Genomic DNA, 18210 nt, shown 5'->3' with positions numbered 1-18210 from the left:
GCAATGTGTGAACCAGTTGGAAGGAAACATCTATAGCACTGACCAAAGAGCAGTCAACAGGAAGATTTCAAGACTTCATACAGTTTAGTCTGCGAAACATCTGATTATGCTAACCCAAACCGAGGCTAGCTAATTGGTCAAATGTTATTAGCATGCTTTCGAATTTATGGTATGTTGTCATATTTTTGTGAAATGTAATGTGGTTTGGACTGTGTCAGACCTCATTTGGAGACAATGAGGAGGCTTGTGCACAAAACCACAAAACAGGAAAAGACAGATGAAGTGAAAACAAGACCTAACATAATCCCTTTGTAAAAAAGAATTGCCAAAAAAAAGAAAGAAAGAAAAACATTACCAGAGCTACCGCACACACCTCACAGCTTGAATGAGCAAGCTCATACATAAATAATGCGGTCATTTCTCTCACACACAGTCACGCTTTCTTTCATCTCTCACACCTTGAATTAACAAGTTTACATAAAAATATCTCCCTTCTCGCCTTCTCTGTCACCCCCCACTTTCTCTCTATGTCACACACACACACACACACACACACACACACACACACACACACACACACACACACACACACACACTAACAGAGACATAATGCAATTGTGTAACCAACAATGCTGTCTTCATCCTGCTCCCCTCCAGGGATCCAGGGTAATATGAGATCTATAGAAGCGGAGCACGTGGGCGGCTGTGAAATTAGGATTCCCTTACCACAGACTTGCTTTCTGGACAGTTTCTGCTGACACTATCAAAAACTCATAATTGAGTTTTGTTCTGTGGTCGGACTGACACGAGCCTCGGTTTGTACTCTTTTACTAAGTTAAAAAAAAGAAAAAACACTCACACAAAAGAAAAGAGGCACAGTGTTCCCGGTCATATCCTGAATTATGATGCTTTCAGACGGTACACAGAGACTTTTTAACAAAATCCCTGACTCTAATTTTGGAGAAAAGAAACATGTGAATGTAACTTCACAACATGACACGTGTTGCAGGTGTGCGGTTATGTCCTAGTCAGACCAGTCTGACATAAGACCAGCAACTGCATTAAAATTAACACCAACGCATCATCACCACCCTCCCCTGATGCTGAACTTGTATTTTCTTTTTTAAAACAACACAAAGCCCCTCTCTCTTCTTTCCCCTTTCCACTCACAATTGCATCACTTCTTGGGCTCTCTGTCTTCAGAGTTACTATGTCTTCACTCTTTAGAGTTGGGGGTGAAGGCTTCTAGCTGCTGCTCTTGATACTCCTTACATTCAATTTAAAGTTTAAATTATAATAGAAGTGGTGTGATGTTTGCATCTATTATCATTTAAATTACTTTTTTTACTTTGGTTTGTATCACTTCATTTGCTGCTGCAGTGGCCCAGATTGCCCATGAGATTCCTTCAAGTTTTTCTCTCATTATCTGAAAGGTTTCATTGTACTTTGACACAACAGAGTACACTGCCACTGGTAGACAATACGCTGTAGCTGGGACTGAACTATTCTGCCAACCTAAAGACACCGGTGTACTTCATTAAAAGTGCTCGTCGGATGGTCGAATAGCTTCAGAAACCTCCTACCCATTACTTCTTTTTTTCTTAACACAGCTATTACAGACAACAAATTGTACCTCACTGCAGATACATAATTAGTTCTTGTAGTTGGAGCTCACACTATCTGGTATGCATTTCCTTCTGCAAACATTTGACTATGCATTCAAGGCAAACATAATGAGATGAATCAGGCATCCTAGTTGACTGTGTTGTTACAACAAATTGTAAATGTTCTTTTGTTTTTACTGATTACATTATAAAACCTCAGAGAACTTGTAAGACAGAGAGTAGCAAACAACTCATTAAATTCACATATGCACAGTCCAGAAGACGCAAGCCGTCATTCCTGATGTGCTGCAAGATTACTGGAGAGACAGACGAGTAGCGATGGATACTCCACTTTCAAATCAAAGAACAAGGAGTGAAACACTCCACATTGTGAGTGGGCTTAGAAACCAGACTGCTATTGAGTCAAAGTGATCAGGCGTTTGCAGACAACCTTGATCATCCCTATTTGCCCTCTGAGTCATCAGCTTTTAATGAGTCTGCCAGTCCACAACATCTCCACCGAGTGTATCTGCTGTTCATTAGGGCTCTGCCTGGTAATTGAAAGCAGTGACTATAGACGAAGATATAAAGGTGGCCGGGAGAGATAAAGTCAGTATACATGCAGGCCAAGAGCACAGATAATGAGGCCGGGGTTTGAGAGCATCTTTTGTGCCCCGCTCTTTTCAGCTTTGATTGTGCTCTATAGAAAATAACTTCGCTCAAAGCACCGACTGGCTGGCATCACCAAGCTTTCATTTACTACAGCAGCAGAGCTTACACAGCAACAAATATCACTGATGTCAATGAACACAAGTTTTGCAAAGTCATGAAGGATTTCTGGTAGTTTTTCTAGGAAATGCAGAAATGCAACTATTTTTCACTTACCTACTACTACAAAACTCAACTACAATTACCGCCTCACGGTTGTATGCCTCCGAGTTCTCGAAATATCACATTCACAAGGCCAAAACCGTGTTTTTTTTTAAGTATATTTTTTGGGGCTTTTCATGCCTTTATTGGACAGTATAGTGGAGAGAGACAGGAAACGGGGAGGCAGAGAGAGGGGGAATGACATGCAGCGAAAGGCCCTCCGATGCGGGATTCGAACCGGGGCCAACTGCAGCGAGGACTGTAGCCTCTACACATGGGGCGCCTGCTTAGACCACTACGCCACACGACGCCCCCAAAACCGTGTTTTGAGGGGTCACAGTGACCTTGACCTTTGACCACCAAAATATAATCAGTTCATCCTTGAGTCCAAGTGAATGTTTGTGCCAAATTTGAAGAAGTTCCATCGAGCTGTTACTAAGATATCGTGTCCACAAGAATGGGACAGACAGACAGAAAGAGGTACAGATGTACAGACAACCCGAAAACAATATGGCTGTCGCCGGCGTGGAGGCATAAAGATGAGCATGTACTACCACAACTGTAGCAACTAACACTTTCTCTATTTCCCTTATACATTGCACCAAACTGCACAGGCCATTCTTGGAAATATCCTTGTGATTAATGTGTTTATAATAGTTTTTGGACAACAGTGGAGCTCTATGGTACATACAAAATCTGTATAAATAATGTTACTTTTCCTGGATATAATTACTTATAAATCTGAAGACTGATGTGTGGTGATCTGAAACCAACAGAGGTCTGGATGTCAAACGCATAACAAGTTGTTTACTTTTTTTTTATACCAACAATTTTGAAACCAGATTATCTGGGGAAATATGGCAGTAGGAAGTGAATAGAAAAAATCATTTACCTGCCAACAACAACTCTGGTTAAGTTGCCCTGTAATACAAGATTTCTAATTGCAGAAAATAGTGAATATGTCCAAAGTTTAACTGGACATTGGCAGAACGGTTCAGACAACTGTTGTAGTTAAAAAAGACAAAGAGCACCTGGCACAGGTAAACTCATGAGGTATACAGAGATGTCCACGATTTGGCCAACGACAAACTGTTGCTTTCTAAAAAGTCAGTGTTTATACAGGGGAATATACTGATGTCAACTTTGGGGTAATTTCTCATTTGTGTATTTCGAACAGGTTCCTCCTCAACCCCCTTAGACCCATGGGAGCTTATACTTTCAAATTTCACTTTGTCTTTACAGCGTCATTGCTCCGCGACCGTTTGAGGTAGAGCGTGCTGTTTTTTTCTCCTTAAGCTGGATAATCTTATCTTTCTAACAAGCCCGTGTGAGTCACTGACTTCCACCGAAACACTAATATTAAAAGTTAGTATTCTTACTGTTTGGATGGTATTGCTGCTTTCTCTGTGAGTTTATCGATTGATTGATACTCATCCGCATTCTTTGCTTGTGACGTCTACAGCACGTCACTCAATTCGATTGGGTGCTGTCACAGCCAATCAGAGTGTCTGATTCAGAGGTGAAAAAACGAAACAAAATAAGGTCCAGGTTTCCATCTCTTTTGTCGTTTGATATGTTCATATAAGACGCAACTTTTAGGGCCTGTGAGTAATATTAATATTATCAAACCTATTACAGCAAATTCAGCTGATTTTACACTGGAAAAACTAATGAGCAAACTTAACCTTCTATTCAGCACCAGTTCAGATGTCTGACAATCTTCAGACGGGCAGGTCACTAATATCTCTACTTTAAAATACCTTTTTTCAGAGGATGCAAACTTACAAAAAATACTTCACATAGAGAATCTGACACAAACAACCTGGCTATTTTCCTTTCCTTTACCACCTCTAGAATGTACTTAATTGCTTTCTTTATCTGCCAAACAACTTATTTGCTTTTACATCTTGCTGCACTCTTGAACCTGGAACAAGACTACAGCCAGATTTATTACTATATATCAGTCTTGCACAACCTTCTTGTTTTGAGGTGCAAACTTTGCTAAGAGCTGATATCACCTTCTTTCACGTCTAAAAACTTTTTACATTTACACTTTTCTTCTCTTTCTACTTTTTTTTTTGGAACAAGCAATTACCAAGCAAAGATCCAAATATGATCAAGTCAGACGCATGGTAAAGGCAATCTCTCTCTCTGGGAGTTAGACTCATTTATTTTCCAGCTCTTATCGACTTTCGTCTTTTCCTCCTTTCCTCCTCTAAAATGTAGAATTTACATTTAAATGTCATCTCTTATCCAACCCAATTTGTGTTTACTTCGGTGAATAGGAACCACAGGTAAACAGCAAGTGTTCCTGGCTGGCCTTTTTCAGGAGCTGAGAAGTCAGAACAAGTTTGGAGTGTATATCCAGTGCTTAGGCATTGCTGCTACATGTATGCCAAATTTTACTTACTTATGAATTTGTTTCATGGTTACAGCACTTATGCCATTCACTTGAACTTCATATATATTTTAACTGATCAAATGTGAGTAATTTGATGTCTACATTAAAAAAAAAAAGAAAAAAAAAAGACAGAAATTAGCATTTATCTCCAAGAGGTGAACACGAGCTCTTCGCAGGTGTGGATCACAATACTATGCACTGAAATACTGACACACAGTTGTCTTAACATAGTCTGTCATAAAGTAGATATGGAGTCATACAATAAAGAGCTAGGAACACTCATGTGCAGGTTTTCATTCTTCTAGAAAGGAAGTTTATTTGAAAATGTTTGATTTTAAAATGATGAAAAGTTTGTGTTTTGGTTTGTGGAGTCAAAGCTACACCTAACCTGCAAGCTCCAGGGACTGACAAACCTAACACACACAGCCAAAGTTGTAACAGCATTTGGCTGGAGCTTGGTGGTCGTTTCCCACAACCCACAACCCAGACTCTATTGCATTCAAGTTCATTCACTTAATGACAAATTAAAGACAAAGACGACAAAGAACGAGACATGCTGGTCAAAACACATAATGCCCTGGATTTTTATTTCATTTTGTGACAGTTCAAGAGGATTTCTTAGTCTTTCCCATGAGAGTGTGTGTGTGTGAGTGTGAGAGTGTGTGTGTGTGTGAGTGTGAGAGTGTGTGTGTGTGAGATTGTGTGTGTGTGTGTGTGTGTGTGTGTGTGTGTGTGTGTGTGTGGTGGTGGAAGAGACTACAAAAAGACAAAACAAAAAAACTCATGAATCAACTGGGCCACTGGAATGGGCATTGGGATTGTGGTACAGACAAAGAAAAACTACAAGTAGCCTTGTTCAGTACCAAACTCTTCACAGAAGAGAGTGATTTTTTTTTTTAAGGTTTTTTCTTTTTTTTCCCAAATGAAGGCACCCGATAACTTGTGGTTCATGGCCTTTCAGCCTTCTGGAGAGTTTTAAAAGTAGAGAAAACGATCTTTATTTATTTATTTATTTTTTTTTTTCAATTAATACATGTTTTCTTCCTTATTATGTAGAAGCTGGAATGATAATAAATGTCAGTTACTGCATTTTTTTACTCCCTTATAGTTTTTTTTTTTTTTTTTAGAACAAGTAACAAAAGAATGAAGTCTTTTGTGAGGAAAATCAAAATAAAAAAAGTGGGAGATACAAAAATATTTATTTTAAAAAATGATAAGGGGAGGTGGGGGGATTATCTTTTAGAGAAAACGAAAAGGAAATGAGGCCGCCTGGTAAAAACCAGAGGCCAAATCATACAAAAGCAGCATCAATCAATTAAAAAAACAAATTATATAGTGCTTAGATAAGTCAGAAGCAGCAAAGTCTTCTGGGAAAGAGTCTTCATCCCCATTGTTTTGTTACTTGTCTCAGGAATAATATACGTATGGAAGAGCTTTGTGGAAACTGATTAACCCACTGACAAACTGATTCCTACAACAAACAAATTCACACCTGTCGTCTTCTTCATCTACTGCCCTGCTGCACCTGAATCTGCATGAAAGCATGTCTCCATGGATTCAACATGACACATGGGAACATCGTGGAAGGACGCCCAACAGAAACGAGCGAACCCCCCCCGCCATGTTCACAACATCCCAAAAAATACAGAGTTGTTTAAAACTAGCTAAACACTGACTACAGCACGGGGAACCGGTGAGGGGTACAGTGTATAAAAAAAAAAAAAGATTTAAAAAAAAAAAAAAAAAAAAAATCAAGAATGGAAAGGAAGAAAAAAAAAAAAAACCCCTTTGTAAACACGGCACAATAAATAGATCAAACAGCAGGTTCCGCACCATGCATGTGATGACATACATTTTTCTGTGATACAACTTTCACACCTCATACTCTCACCAGTTGCAGTTTGTCGTTTTCTCTTTTTAATTTTGATTTTTTTTTTTTTTTATATCTCGAGTGCAAAACATCACAAATGAACAATTCTGTATTCAAGTAATGTTATATACAAGAACAGGGGGGTTGGGGAGGGGGGTATTACAAATATGCAGTACTGTACATATAATTGCCATATTAAGAATTTACAGACGATCTCTTATTAACAGTAACAAATAGGGAAATGGGAGGGAGAGAAAAAAATTGTACGAGACGAGCATTGCAATTAAGTCCCAAAACAGTTGCCATGGAAACCCAGCCTTGCCATGCTCATTCTGCAACCACTTGCATTCATGACTAACAAATGATGCATAGCACCTAAAAAAAACCCAACAACAAAAGCAGTCACGCTTCCCCCGTCCTGCGTACGGGAGGCTACGTAACCTCCATGGCCACTGTGTTCTCTGATAGACTGTTCAGTGCTGGCTTGTCTTGTTCGTGATTCTCCCTGAGGATAAAAAGAAAGACAAGACAAAGTAAGACACAGTGTCAGCAGCAAGAAGTTAGTATTTAAAGTACTTTCATAAATGTACCAACAGCCCTTTAACACAGCAGGAACTGAACTCATAACCTGGACTTTTATTAAACCTAACTTTCCGCTGTATATTCACAACTGAACACTTCAGATATTATTTATTAGAGAGACGTTTTATGTTGGATTTGGTAGGTAAGTGAAGTAAACAGCTGTGCAACAGAAAACAACTGAAACAGTGATGCTTCATACAGAGTCTTAAGAGTCTGGGGGCTCGTTCCGGGTGGAACTTTTTACTCGATTGTTTTGAGGTACTTGAAAATACATTTTCTGCTACTTTATACTTTTACCTGTCTAGACTTATTCTACAGTTGTAGTCACTTGATATGGTACAGATCAAGATTTTACATTTAAAAATCAAATCTCAATGTAAACAGTGATGCTTAAAAAATGATTAGTGTTACTGTTTAACACAGCAGCATCTCTGCTGTCTAATAAGTACCTTTACATTTTGTTGACACTTCTAATTCACTTGTACTGCTGCTGGTTGGTGGCCCAAACCCAAACCTTTGCACATTTTGGTCTTATTTTATTGGTTCCACCTGTTTTACTTGGATTAGCTACTGTTTCTTTTGTTACCTGTTCTTCACTGATTTACTGCACTGTGTTGTGTGTGAACTAAAAAAATGAAAAAAAAAATTGGGCAAAAAAAGTGCAGTGAACCCTAGTTTTTCCTCTTAGTTCCACCAATCTCTGATCTTTCTATCCAGTTCATCTTTTTCAAATTTTTTCCCTGCACTGTTTGGCAGCATGTACTCTCATTCTTGCCAGATGTTGACTTTGTTGTGATGTGATGATACATGTGCTCGACCAGTTGTGACCAACAGCACTGCCAACAACCCCTGAAAGTTCCTGGCAGTTACATTTAGCAATGCTCATATTCCTGCAGCGGAAGAGGGCCTAAACTGTGCCCCGCTACTTTTCAGCTACCGATATTGGCTGCATTTCACTGAAGCCCTTTTCTCCATCACTAATAAATTATACACCTCAAGTGAAATTTGATTCTGTTTAACCACAATAGGCTGAAGCTTTCATAATATGATCAAGGGGAGAAATTGTATGTAAACATTTTGTTTTAGGAATATCAACACTTTACACAAGCCACTCAACCAGTCATTTACAAACACTTTACCACTTAAGGTGATATTTACTAGTTCCATGGACGTACAGGTTTATCTTCTGTTTAGTGAGTCTAGCAGCAGTATATCTGATATAATTTGCTTTAGTACAGAAGCACAGCAGTTGAATATACTGACAATTTACTATTCAGTATCTGTTCATTTATTGTTATCATTATTATTCTAATTATATTTTGCACACCATTGGATTTGTCAAACACTGTTTCATCTTTAGTAACTAAGTGGAATTTGACCACAGCCTTCGTCACAAACTGATACACAGACCATTTCAGGACAGATGATAGTTTCCACTGAAATGTCACCCTAATTATTTTGAGCCTGTGGGATAATACCACGGCTGACCTCCCCCCTCCACACTTTAGTGTCTGTCACACCTGTTGTGTGTTCCTCACCTGGGCACTATGTCCAGCGGCGAGGCCGACGCTGTAGTGACCTTGGGTTTCTGACAGTTGCCGGTTGTGTGCGTGAACTTTAAGGCGGATGTTGACATGGTGGTGCTCAGTGTCCGGGGTGCGTGGACACGCTTGCCGGCGGGAACACCCACACGGAGGCTGTTGTTGTTTCCCAGCAGGACCTGAGTGGTGGCGGTGTTAGTGGTAGTGGTGTTGGCAGGGTGGGCGGTGCCGTTGTTGTTACTGGTAGCGGAGGTGGAGCTGGTGGTGGTGCAGGGGTGGAGCAAGGCGGGTGTCGGGGTAGTGGTGGGAGGAGCCGGGGCGGCGGGGGATGGGGATGCTGTGCTCGAGAGGTGCAAGCCCTTATAAACACCTGAGTGGGTCAAAAGAGGCCGGGCGATGGTGGGGGAAGGGTGGGGGTGGTTGGTTGGTGACAGGGGTGAGGGTTGGAAGGTTTTAATTATCATTAATTATCTGTTCTTTGAAGAAAAACACTGAAATTACTTATATTGAAACTTGGAAGCACTGAATATGAACTGTGATATAATAACTACTATTAGAATATATAATTAATATTCAGCTTGATTTTCAAAGTGTGAATGATAATTCTTTCATAAACCAAACAAAACAAGCTGCTGAGAATGTGTGCACACACTTTCCTTAACTTTAAAACTCTGAGATCGTTCATAGTTGTATGGTATTAAATCTACACTGTGAGGCATGAGGTCTGTTATCAGCTGGATTTATTCTTTACCACCATAATCTCAAAGAAAGTCAGTATTAGAACAAAAAAATCTTCCACAATCATTTTGGACTTTTAGTTCTCAGCACTTTTATCTGTGAAGGACAGATCCTTGCTGCATGTGTTTTCATCTGCAGAAAAATCTTAAATGAAATTCCACGGTTATCTCCCGAACCTGCTGCCTCAAATGGCATCAGTTGTTCGGGGGTTAGTGCTGCAGGTTTTGTTCTGTCTGCTTTGTGCCGTTATCTGCTCTTTCGGTGCACTCCATTATGGGTTTTAGACAGTAATTACTTTACCGCCATTGTTTGCTTTGTCTGTTTAGTGACACTGTGTCGCTACACTTGGGTGAAGTGCACTTGAAATTGCAAGTGCTTTTAGTTTTTATAACTCTGGATGCTACTGTATTAGTTTTCAAAAGTTACATTCAGGACAAAACAATAAAAATCCAAAATTGCTCCAAATGATAAACATTTATGGAGCCTATTGTTGTGAGTAGTTAAAATGGATGATGCTCATGTAACAGGCAAGAATAATGACCACTCTTTTTATCTAAAATAATAACATTAATTAGACCACTTTGTAAAAGCTGAAATCCACTGACTGAGCCTACCAGCGCCAACAATGGGTGTTTGCCATACCTGAGGGGGAGAGGACGCCATTGACTCCGCCTCCCAGGGCTAGCTCCTCCTTGGTTTTAAGAGCCAGCAGTTGGTCGGCGGTGACGAGGGCCGAGGCGGCGAACTGAGCGCTGGCCTGGTCCAACGTGTTCGCCAGGCCCTGTTTGGAGAGAGGCAAAGGGTTTGTGAGCGGTGAAGTGCGAGGGAGAAAAGAGCAAAAGAGAAAATGAACAGACGTAACCGGCGGACGCTGGCTTGACAAGCAGAATACTGACCACTGTGCTGTTGGCAGTGGTGGTGCTGTTGGCTTGCTGTTGCAGCTGGATCTGCTCCAGCTGCTGTTTCTGCATCAGGGCCAGCTGCTCCTGATGCTGCTGGTACTGTTCGGCTGTGAGAGCTGAGAGGGACAAAAAAAAAAGTTTTGTTACAAATCTGGAAACAGATTTGTACCATCATATACATGTTTGAAATGTGCAAATCACATAGTTCCCCCCCAAGAGGAAGATACAGGCAGACAGCTCCATCACTGAAAAATACTCTTCTACATGTAAATGCCACTGCCTTGGATCTAAACTCAACACATTTCTCTGACATGAGAATTCTTTTGTTGGCGAGGGATTCTCAAATTTAGAAACTAAAACAACTCCAACTGGTGTTTAACCCAGTTTGGGACGAGAGCCTGATGCATATTAAGCCATTCAGATAGGCCACACACTTTCTGTGCTTTCAAAATATGATGCAGCTCTTAAGTGCTGGTAGCTCCTTGCAGTTTAGCAGCTCCAGTAGTTGAAACTACACCAGCTCCACATGAAAATCTGTAAAGATTATCTTCACCAACATAAATCTCACAACTCATGTTCGAATCCAGTTTTAGTCTCTTACACAAACCCCGAAACCACTCAGAGGTTTCAGGACGGTACAAATATGTACAGAAATATTTGTTTTCAATTTCTTCTTGGTGACAGAAATCACGCTTTAGTAAGCAGCCAAGTGAACCAAGTGATGGTTTTCTGCCTCCCTCTTAAGGTTCTTCGTGGTATGCCTGTTTGGTTAGTCAGACAGTTAACCCACCCACTCAGCACTGCATTGTTTGATAAGGCAACAGCCAAGACTGCAAAAAGACTGGGCCTGATAGACAAACTAAAAATCGGGTTTCAGACTTCAGCCATTTTCCTCAGCTCAGCCGCTCCGGAAAAAGCTGACTCTTGCCATTGTTATACTGATGTCGTTACTACAGACTGTGCTGATGAATAACTGAATGATATACATTAAGAAATACATTCTTACAGTGGAAAATATCATCACAACTTGCAAGTTCTGCAAGGTTTCGACCACATATTGGGTGTTGTGGGTGTGAGAGTCAAGAGCCTGCAGTTTACCACTTCTATTAAAAGTAAATCGACAATATTAAGCCTGTAGTCTGACAGTGAGACTAGATGAGTGGGTCTGTTCTTGTGAGAGTTTGGTCAAACTTTCCATAAGTGCTAACAACTGGGATTAAATGTCATTTAGTAACCATCTTACTTCATTTGTATTTTGTCATACACTTAAAATATTCCATACTTGGTTTAAATATATCATGCACTGAAGGAAAGAAATCTCATAACTGAGCTCCATGTACACACATCATGTAACACGGTAACCATGTTACTCCAGTAAACACATACTAAAATGATCTGATCCAACCTGATTTCTCCCAGTCACTTGGTTTCTTATTTTTAAAGTTCTTGCTACATGGCCTTATTTGCACCCCAACCACTTAACCTGTGAATAACAAGGTCTGAAGTCTTTCTTCAGTGGCTTTCTATTGATTAGTGTTACCTGGCCTTGCGCCTCGGTGCGATATTGATTTACTTATTCCCTTTGAGTCTATCAGCGATCGACACAAGAAACAGGACTCATCACTGAAAGTCGCACCTTGTCCTCTGGCACCACATGCTTATTTCATGCAATCTGACACTGTCTCATTTAATCAAAATACTGCACTTATTAATTCAGCACTGCATACAACCCACTTTTACTACTGTATTTAATCTGCACAGATGCAGATCTTTGCTCTTTCTGTGTCCTTTAGTTTATTTATGCAAGCAGATCAGTTTTTCAAGACAAAATCAATAGGCAGTTGTTTTTCCTTTCACACCAAAACATGCACAACTCTTGTAAGCAGCTTGTAGCGACATCAACCCCCCACCCCGACTGCCCTCACAGTGATATCACCAGGGACCTGTGGCATTTAGTTTGTATTCAACGATCCCCCCCTCTGTGTCCACACACCCCGATAACTCCTGTGCATCTCATGAATTTTTTTTTTATTAAACCCTGTTTTAATTGACACCTTGTGGACTGGGTGGGGTGGGAGGCGACGCAGTGTGAATGCCAAGCAACAAAAGAAGAAAAGAAAAGAAAAAAAAAAAAAGGACTACTTTTTACAAACAAAAAACAATCCCTAAAGACAAAGGGGAAATGATCACAATAGATCACACAAAAAATACTAATGGGGTAAAAAGGAAGCAATCTGACAAGAGTGTGCATCCTCAAGTTTTTCTCTTCACAAACACATTTTTATTCACCCCAATTGTAGAGGGGTGAGAGCAGAATATCAGTAATGGATATCTCAACACCAGGACAAATAAAACCCCAAATATTGACAGGGAATAATACCACTAAGGCTGAGGGATCAAAGTGGTGCTAGAGGTGTGTGTGTGTCCTGTTTTCAATAAAATATTTTCATAATTAAATAAGTCACTCATTATCAAAGCAGAGATGGTGACTCGCAACCTCAAGCTGCCCCTGGTGCAAAATAGTTAAACCCACAGAGCTTGAGAGAATCCACAAGGAAGCCAAGCTTCTTACCAGCAATGGGTGAGGGTGCAGGGACAACCCTCCCCGGGCGTTGAGAGCCATAGGGCTGTCCCCCGGCTGCGGAGGCCAAGACTGGGCGTTTCAGGCCTCGACTCAACCTCCTGAATAGCGGCTGGGCGTTATCCAGCTCGTGTAGTGGTAGTGTCCGTGGTCTAAAGTGCCTCCATCGGCACGACTTTATATTCAACAGTATCTGACTGAGGTCCGTGGAAGAGGAAGAGGGAAGAGAGGAGTTGAAGGAGGAGGAACTTCTGTCCGAGGTATTTGTTTCTGAGGTACTGGCAAACTTGTCGATGGCCGGCGAGCGTGAAGTAGCTGTGGGAGGAGGGGGAGAGGGGGAAAGAGGCATTTCTGGATCCAGTCTGTGGAAAACGTTGTCATAGTCCGTGTATGCCCTGTCCAGCAGCACCCTGAGAGAAGAAGAGAGGGTCAGACCTTCTGATTTAACACTGAGACACGTCAATTCAGATACGTAGACTCATCTGTCTGGCATTATCACAACAGCTTCTTTCTGATATTTATGTATGAGAGCCTTTTTTATAGTTCTTGATACTAGTACTGCAACTCTAAATTATTTTCAGATTTCTACCAATTAATCAATCAGATAAAAATACCTAAGAGTGAAAAAGAGAAAATTAAGAAGTCCTTGCTTCTTTGCCGGCATTGTAAAGTTGTCTACAGCTAAGTTGTTAGCCACAAGTGCCTGTGAGATTCAAAATCATACACTCTTGTGCTACATGTCCAGTACACAAGCCACTGACAAGGTATACATTTAGCCAGTGAATAGTATGGTTTGATATTTTAATACATTGTTGCAAAATCACAACAAAAAACAAACAAACGAAAAAAGGAAGTTAATTGACCTGCCGCCTCGTCCCACGCGTCGTCGAGCCATGCCCAGGCAGCGCCGCGGCACGGTGAGCGTGGTGAGACTGTAGCGAAATCGAGCTTCTGCCAAACCGCCCTCCCAGGGACCACACCACGGCCAGCTACCCACACGGTCCTGGCGAGCCTGGAGAGAGAAATGATGCTGAACCTCACCCATTTCTTTCCTTCTGTCAGAGTAAAATCCCTCCGGTATCTTCAGCAGGTGACTTGTTGCTTTTGAGCCCGGTAAAAACAAGTTGTCTCGTGCTGCTGTGTACGTACTACATTTCTAAAATACTCACATAAACTTAAAAATCTTCTAACTCCTAAATGCTGTCCTCCTACTGTAGATGTTACGTTCTGAAAACTACAAAAACATGTTTCTACAGCTGGACAGTAATTTAACAGCCAAAACTTCACTTCAGCCATTTGGCATTTAAACATACTCACGATAATCTATTATGCCTCCCATAAGCTCACCACTATAATCATGATTTACATAGTTAGCTACAGGATGTGAACCTCTAATCAGCTTTGTTATACATTCAGTGCAGGATTAAAAGATGATGTCACTTACAGCATAGTACTGGCAGCCTGCCTTCCTGCGAAAGGCGTAGGCCCCATCTGGATCGTTCTCCTCCTCTGCTTCTGATGAGCCTGAGTGCAGCTGTGGACACCGATGTCAGAGGTCAGTGGAAGAGCACAATTAATAACACCAAAGCCAGAGGCTATAGCTTAAATCAGCTGCCAACCAATTGTCATGTGGTTTAGCAATTCTGAGTGGATTTATAAAGATGAAGGGCAGAGTGCAGTAATAGGGGTTCAACACATTCTCTCTACAGTCACTCCTACAGTAAAAAGGTATGGGAAAGGCTCGGGAAGCTCAATTGCAGTAGGACAGAGAAAACGGTTAGAAAGACAGAAGATTATAATTTTAAATATTTGCAACTAACATGTTGTTGTGCATTGTTGCTCTTTTCTGTAAAAACTTGGCATGACACTAATTTCCGTCACCATCTCATCAATTTAAGACAAAAACTTATTTTTCACAGTTCCATTGAATTCTTGTTCCAGGGTCTACTTAAGAGTTCAGGTTTATACTTAGTGGTAGTTTTATAAGTTTCTCGTTAACTCTACAAACTGATCTGTCAGTGACCAGCTAACTAGTTTTCTGGCATTCCTATTGTTCAAAAGCAATAGTTCAAATTTACCTGTTCACCAAATTGAGAATCAACAATTCTTATCAGGACATAATATCGGTTGCCTCTTTGTTAAAAACATAATTTCAAAATCATGTTTACTTGAAGTAATTAAAACGCTAACACAAAGTAATGTACTAATGTATACAAATAAATTATGTTACTTATGTTGATGATTAACTATCACTATACAGTCTGCATATGGTCCATGGCTTTGCATAAATGAGTGCCTGTGTTTAAGAGTGTGTGTGTGTGTGTGTGTGTGTGTGTGTGTGTGTGTACCTGGGAGAAGGGCTCATCATCCGAGCTGGGGAAGTCGTACTGGTTGAGGTCCTTGGGATTGAAGACAACAGGACCCGGATGGTGTGGGGTGCCTGACGACAGAGGCAGCACCTTCTGCTTCTTCTCGTACTTCCTCTTCTGCCGAGGAACTTCCATTTTCTCGGGCTACAGGGGAAAGAAGAGGCAACACTAAAATACAACAATGCAACCGAAAACCTAACTTCATCCTGCAGATAAGGAGCCTCCTCACTAGGTGTGATCAGATGTTCATAGGGACTTCCTTTTCCAACATCCCCAAATTATCTAGACTTGTGTCAAGCGTGTACCGAAAAGTGGGGCTCACCTTAGACTTGTAGTCCTTGAGGTCTATGTGGTCCTGGTGTCGGTACTGGTTGGTGAGGGGAACCAGAGGAATGATCTGCGGCCTCACCAGCGCCCGTTCAGCCAGAACCTCTGCCATCACCTCACCACCAAAGTCTGACATGACGTTTCTGGAAAAGAAAAGGGACAAAGGATTAGCCAGTCAGAGACTCTGATGATACCATTTCAGTTGACACATTTCTCCGTTTTCCCCTCAAACTACAGCAATGAAACTTCTTTTGGAAGCTGTGCCAAAAATCAAGTACCACAGAAATAGAAAGAAAAATAGCTTCAACTGTTCTTTTATCACAGTTTCACACTTTGAGCAAATGGCTGACTTCTTCCTTTATAGTGTTTGACAGCCTGCTGTCAAACTGCTTTTTGTTTTATTTCTGTACTAATGCATGATGTGTGCGGCCCCAGAGGCAAGCTCACCTCTTCTCAAAGATCTCCAGTGTGAGGTGCAGCAGCTCTCTCTTGCTCTTCTCCCTCCTCTTGATCATTTCCAGGATGGTGACAGCTCGGCTGAGATCCCTGCGTAGCTTCAGCATCTTCTCATAGGACGCCTCGTCATTCTTACGATTCTGTGGGAAAAGTATAAGCAAAGCACATGAGAAAAAGCAATAGAGCCAACTCATAATAAGCAGATGTAAACTTAAATATGTTGCACATTTATGTGGCAGTTTCAAAAACTAAAAGGGTCAAGAAAATAAACCACTTAAATTAACAATAATTACATGGTGAGTTATATTGATCCAGTGCAGAGAGACATTTCTCAGGTATTAATTCATTAATACTTTGAATATTTTATGACTTAACTTGGATAAAAGCAAACATGTTATCAAGATGATTAAAAACTGCATTAGACTAAATTCTTCTAATGACCACTTGGTGGCATATTCATCCTTCACATGATGGTTGAGAGGAAACTACAGCTTCATGGAGTCAGTGTCTGCTCCATGTTCAACAGGGTATAAATCACAAAATTAAAATAATGGACTGGGGTGAATGTGAAAGAGCTTCATACATCAATGGACTTGATGTGTTTTTGTGGTGTATGTATCCAAACATTTCTGATCAGGAACTCAAGCCTTTTTCCATATTAACCATAACAATGAAAAGGGGAAAAAAAAAAAAAAAAAAAAAAAAAAAAAAAAAATCACCATTTCACACAGCAGCTCGGCTTGTTGAGCAGACAGAACAATTTAAAACCAGACTAAATCTCACACCTTGCCATTTAATTCATTCCATCGGGTCAAACACAGCATTAATAAAACCTGTACTGATGGTCCCAAAGCTATACGCCAGCACTACACACTCTATGAGAACTAAGATGCTGTTCATTCAATGTACTTTCAGTGCCTGACAGCATTCTTCTGTTGTCTGCCTGACAGAGTCAGATACTGAGAATCTATCCCAACTACATCCCAGTTTCGGTTACATGTAGTGTTTTATATGACAAACTGGATCTGGCGATTCAGACCAAGCTTCACAAAAGACAGTGATGCAGTGAAATGTAATCGTCTTAAAGTTTGTTCATGCATTGAGGAAGCTGTCTAACATGTCAAAATATTTCCTGAAGCAAAGTGGGACAATTTATTTTGTCCCCAGTGGAAGTCATACTGCCATAGAATCAACTAATGATAGTGTGTCCAACTAGACAATGTGAGACCTAACATTCAACTTGTGTGTGTTACCATAAAGCAGAGAGAATCCAAAAATACATTGTCATCTATGGCAAATGTCAGCATTAATTAGCTTGAAATAAAAGGTGGCTTTAGCTTTGAACTCAAAGACAAGAATTAGAGGAGTTGATCAGGAACAGATGAGGAGAATTATGGGTAACATCTAAAAATCTCTTCAAATAATACCCAATCTCTGCACCACAGCATAATAATATATGCTGCATCATAGCATAACAAAAAGATCAAAACTCTATCTGACAATTGTCAATTAATAAAAGAAACAATAACTATGATAAAAAAGAACAACAATGTAACAGTGCAATAAGCCCCAGACATATAACTGAGGCCAACACAGAGAAGGATCTGGAAGTTAACAACAATCACAGCCACATCCAAACTGCCAGTACAACAATGAATGAATGAAAGTCAACCGACCTTCCTGGTTTGCATCTTCTCTGTGCGCCGTCGGAAGGCCACATAGGGGTCACTGGTGCTGGAGCCGTCCCGCTTCTCCTGCTTGACGTTGGGGATGAGCGAGTTAGCCTTGCTGTTTTTCCTCTTTCGACTCCAGTAGTCGAAGACCTCCTTAATGAGCTCATCGTCCTCCTTCAGCAGCAGTTTGGCCTCAGGAAGACTCACCAGCTAAGAGATACGGAGGTTACACATTGTGATAAATAACATGTATTTGCACAGTAGTGAGGGTGACAAATCGGCTCTGTGGGGAATTC

At 40.8% G+C, this 18210-nt stretch overlaps 1 protein-coding gene across 3 annotated transcripts in view; it reads right to left on the bottom strand.

The window, feature by feature from the left end:
- Nucleotides 1-5445: 5445 nt before the first annotated feature.
- The window catches only part of LOC130179392 (enhancer of polycomb homolog 1-like), a 30563-nt gene continuing 17798 nt past the window's right edge, over nucleotides 5446-18210 (bottom strand). For all 3 annotated transcript variants that reach the window (XM_056392339.1, XM_056392338.1, XM_056392340.1), the window contains 11 exons: nucleotides 17918-18124; nucleotides 16233-16381; nucleotides 15781-15928; nucleotides 15438-15602; nucleotides 14534-14623; nucleotides 13953-14101; nucleotides 13081-13499; nucleotides 10503-10624; nucleotides 10249-10387; nucleotides 8866-9238; nucleotides 5446-7250 (listed from right to left, as the gene is read on the bottom strand). In XM_056392339.1, the coding sequence (XP_056248314.1) occupies nucleotides 7178-7250; nucleotides 8866-9238; nucleotides 10249-10387; nucleotides 10503-10624; nucleotides 13081-13499; nucleotides 13953-14101; nucleotides 14534-14623; nucleotides 15438-15602; nucleotides 15781-15928; nucleotides 16233-16381; nucleotides 17918-18124 (2034 nt within the window). In that variant the 3' untranslated portion in view covers nucleotides 5446-7177. The remainder of the gene's footprint in view (nucleotides 7251-8865; nucleotides 9239-10248; nucleotides 10388-10502; nucleotides 10625-13080; nucleotides 13500-13952; nucleotides 14102-14533; nucleotides 14624-15437; nucleotides 15603-15780; nucleotides 15929-16232; nucleotides 16382-17917; nucleotides 18125-18210) is intronic.

The sequence above is a fragment of the Seriola aureovittata genome, chromosome 12, assembly GCF_021018895.1.
Source record: "Seriola aureovittata isolate HTS-2021-v1 ecotype China chromosome 12, ASM2101889v1, whole genome shotgun sequence".
Classification (NCBI taxonomy): Eukaryota; Metazoa; Chordata; class Actinopteri; order Carangiformes; family Carangidae; genus Seriola; species Seriola aureovittata.
Note: the sequence above shows the minus strand (reverse complement) of the source record. Positions and strands in the feature narration are given on the sequence as shown.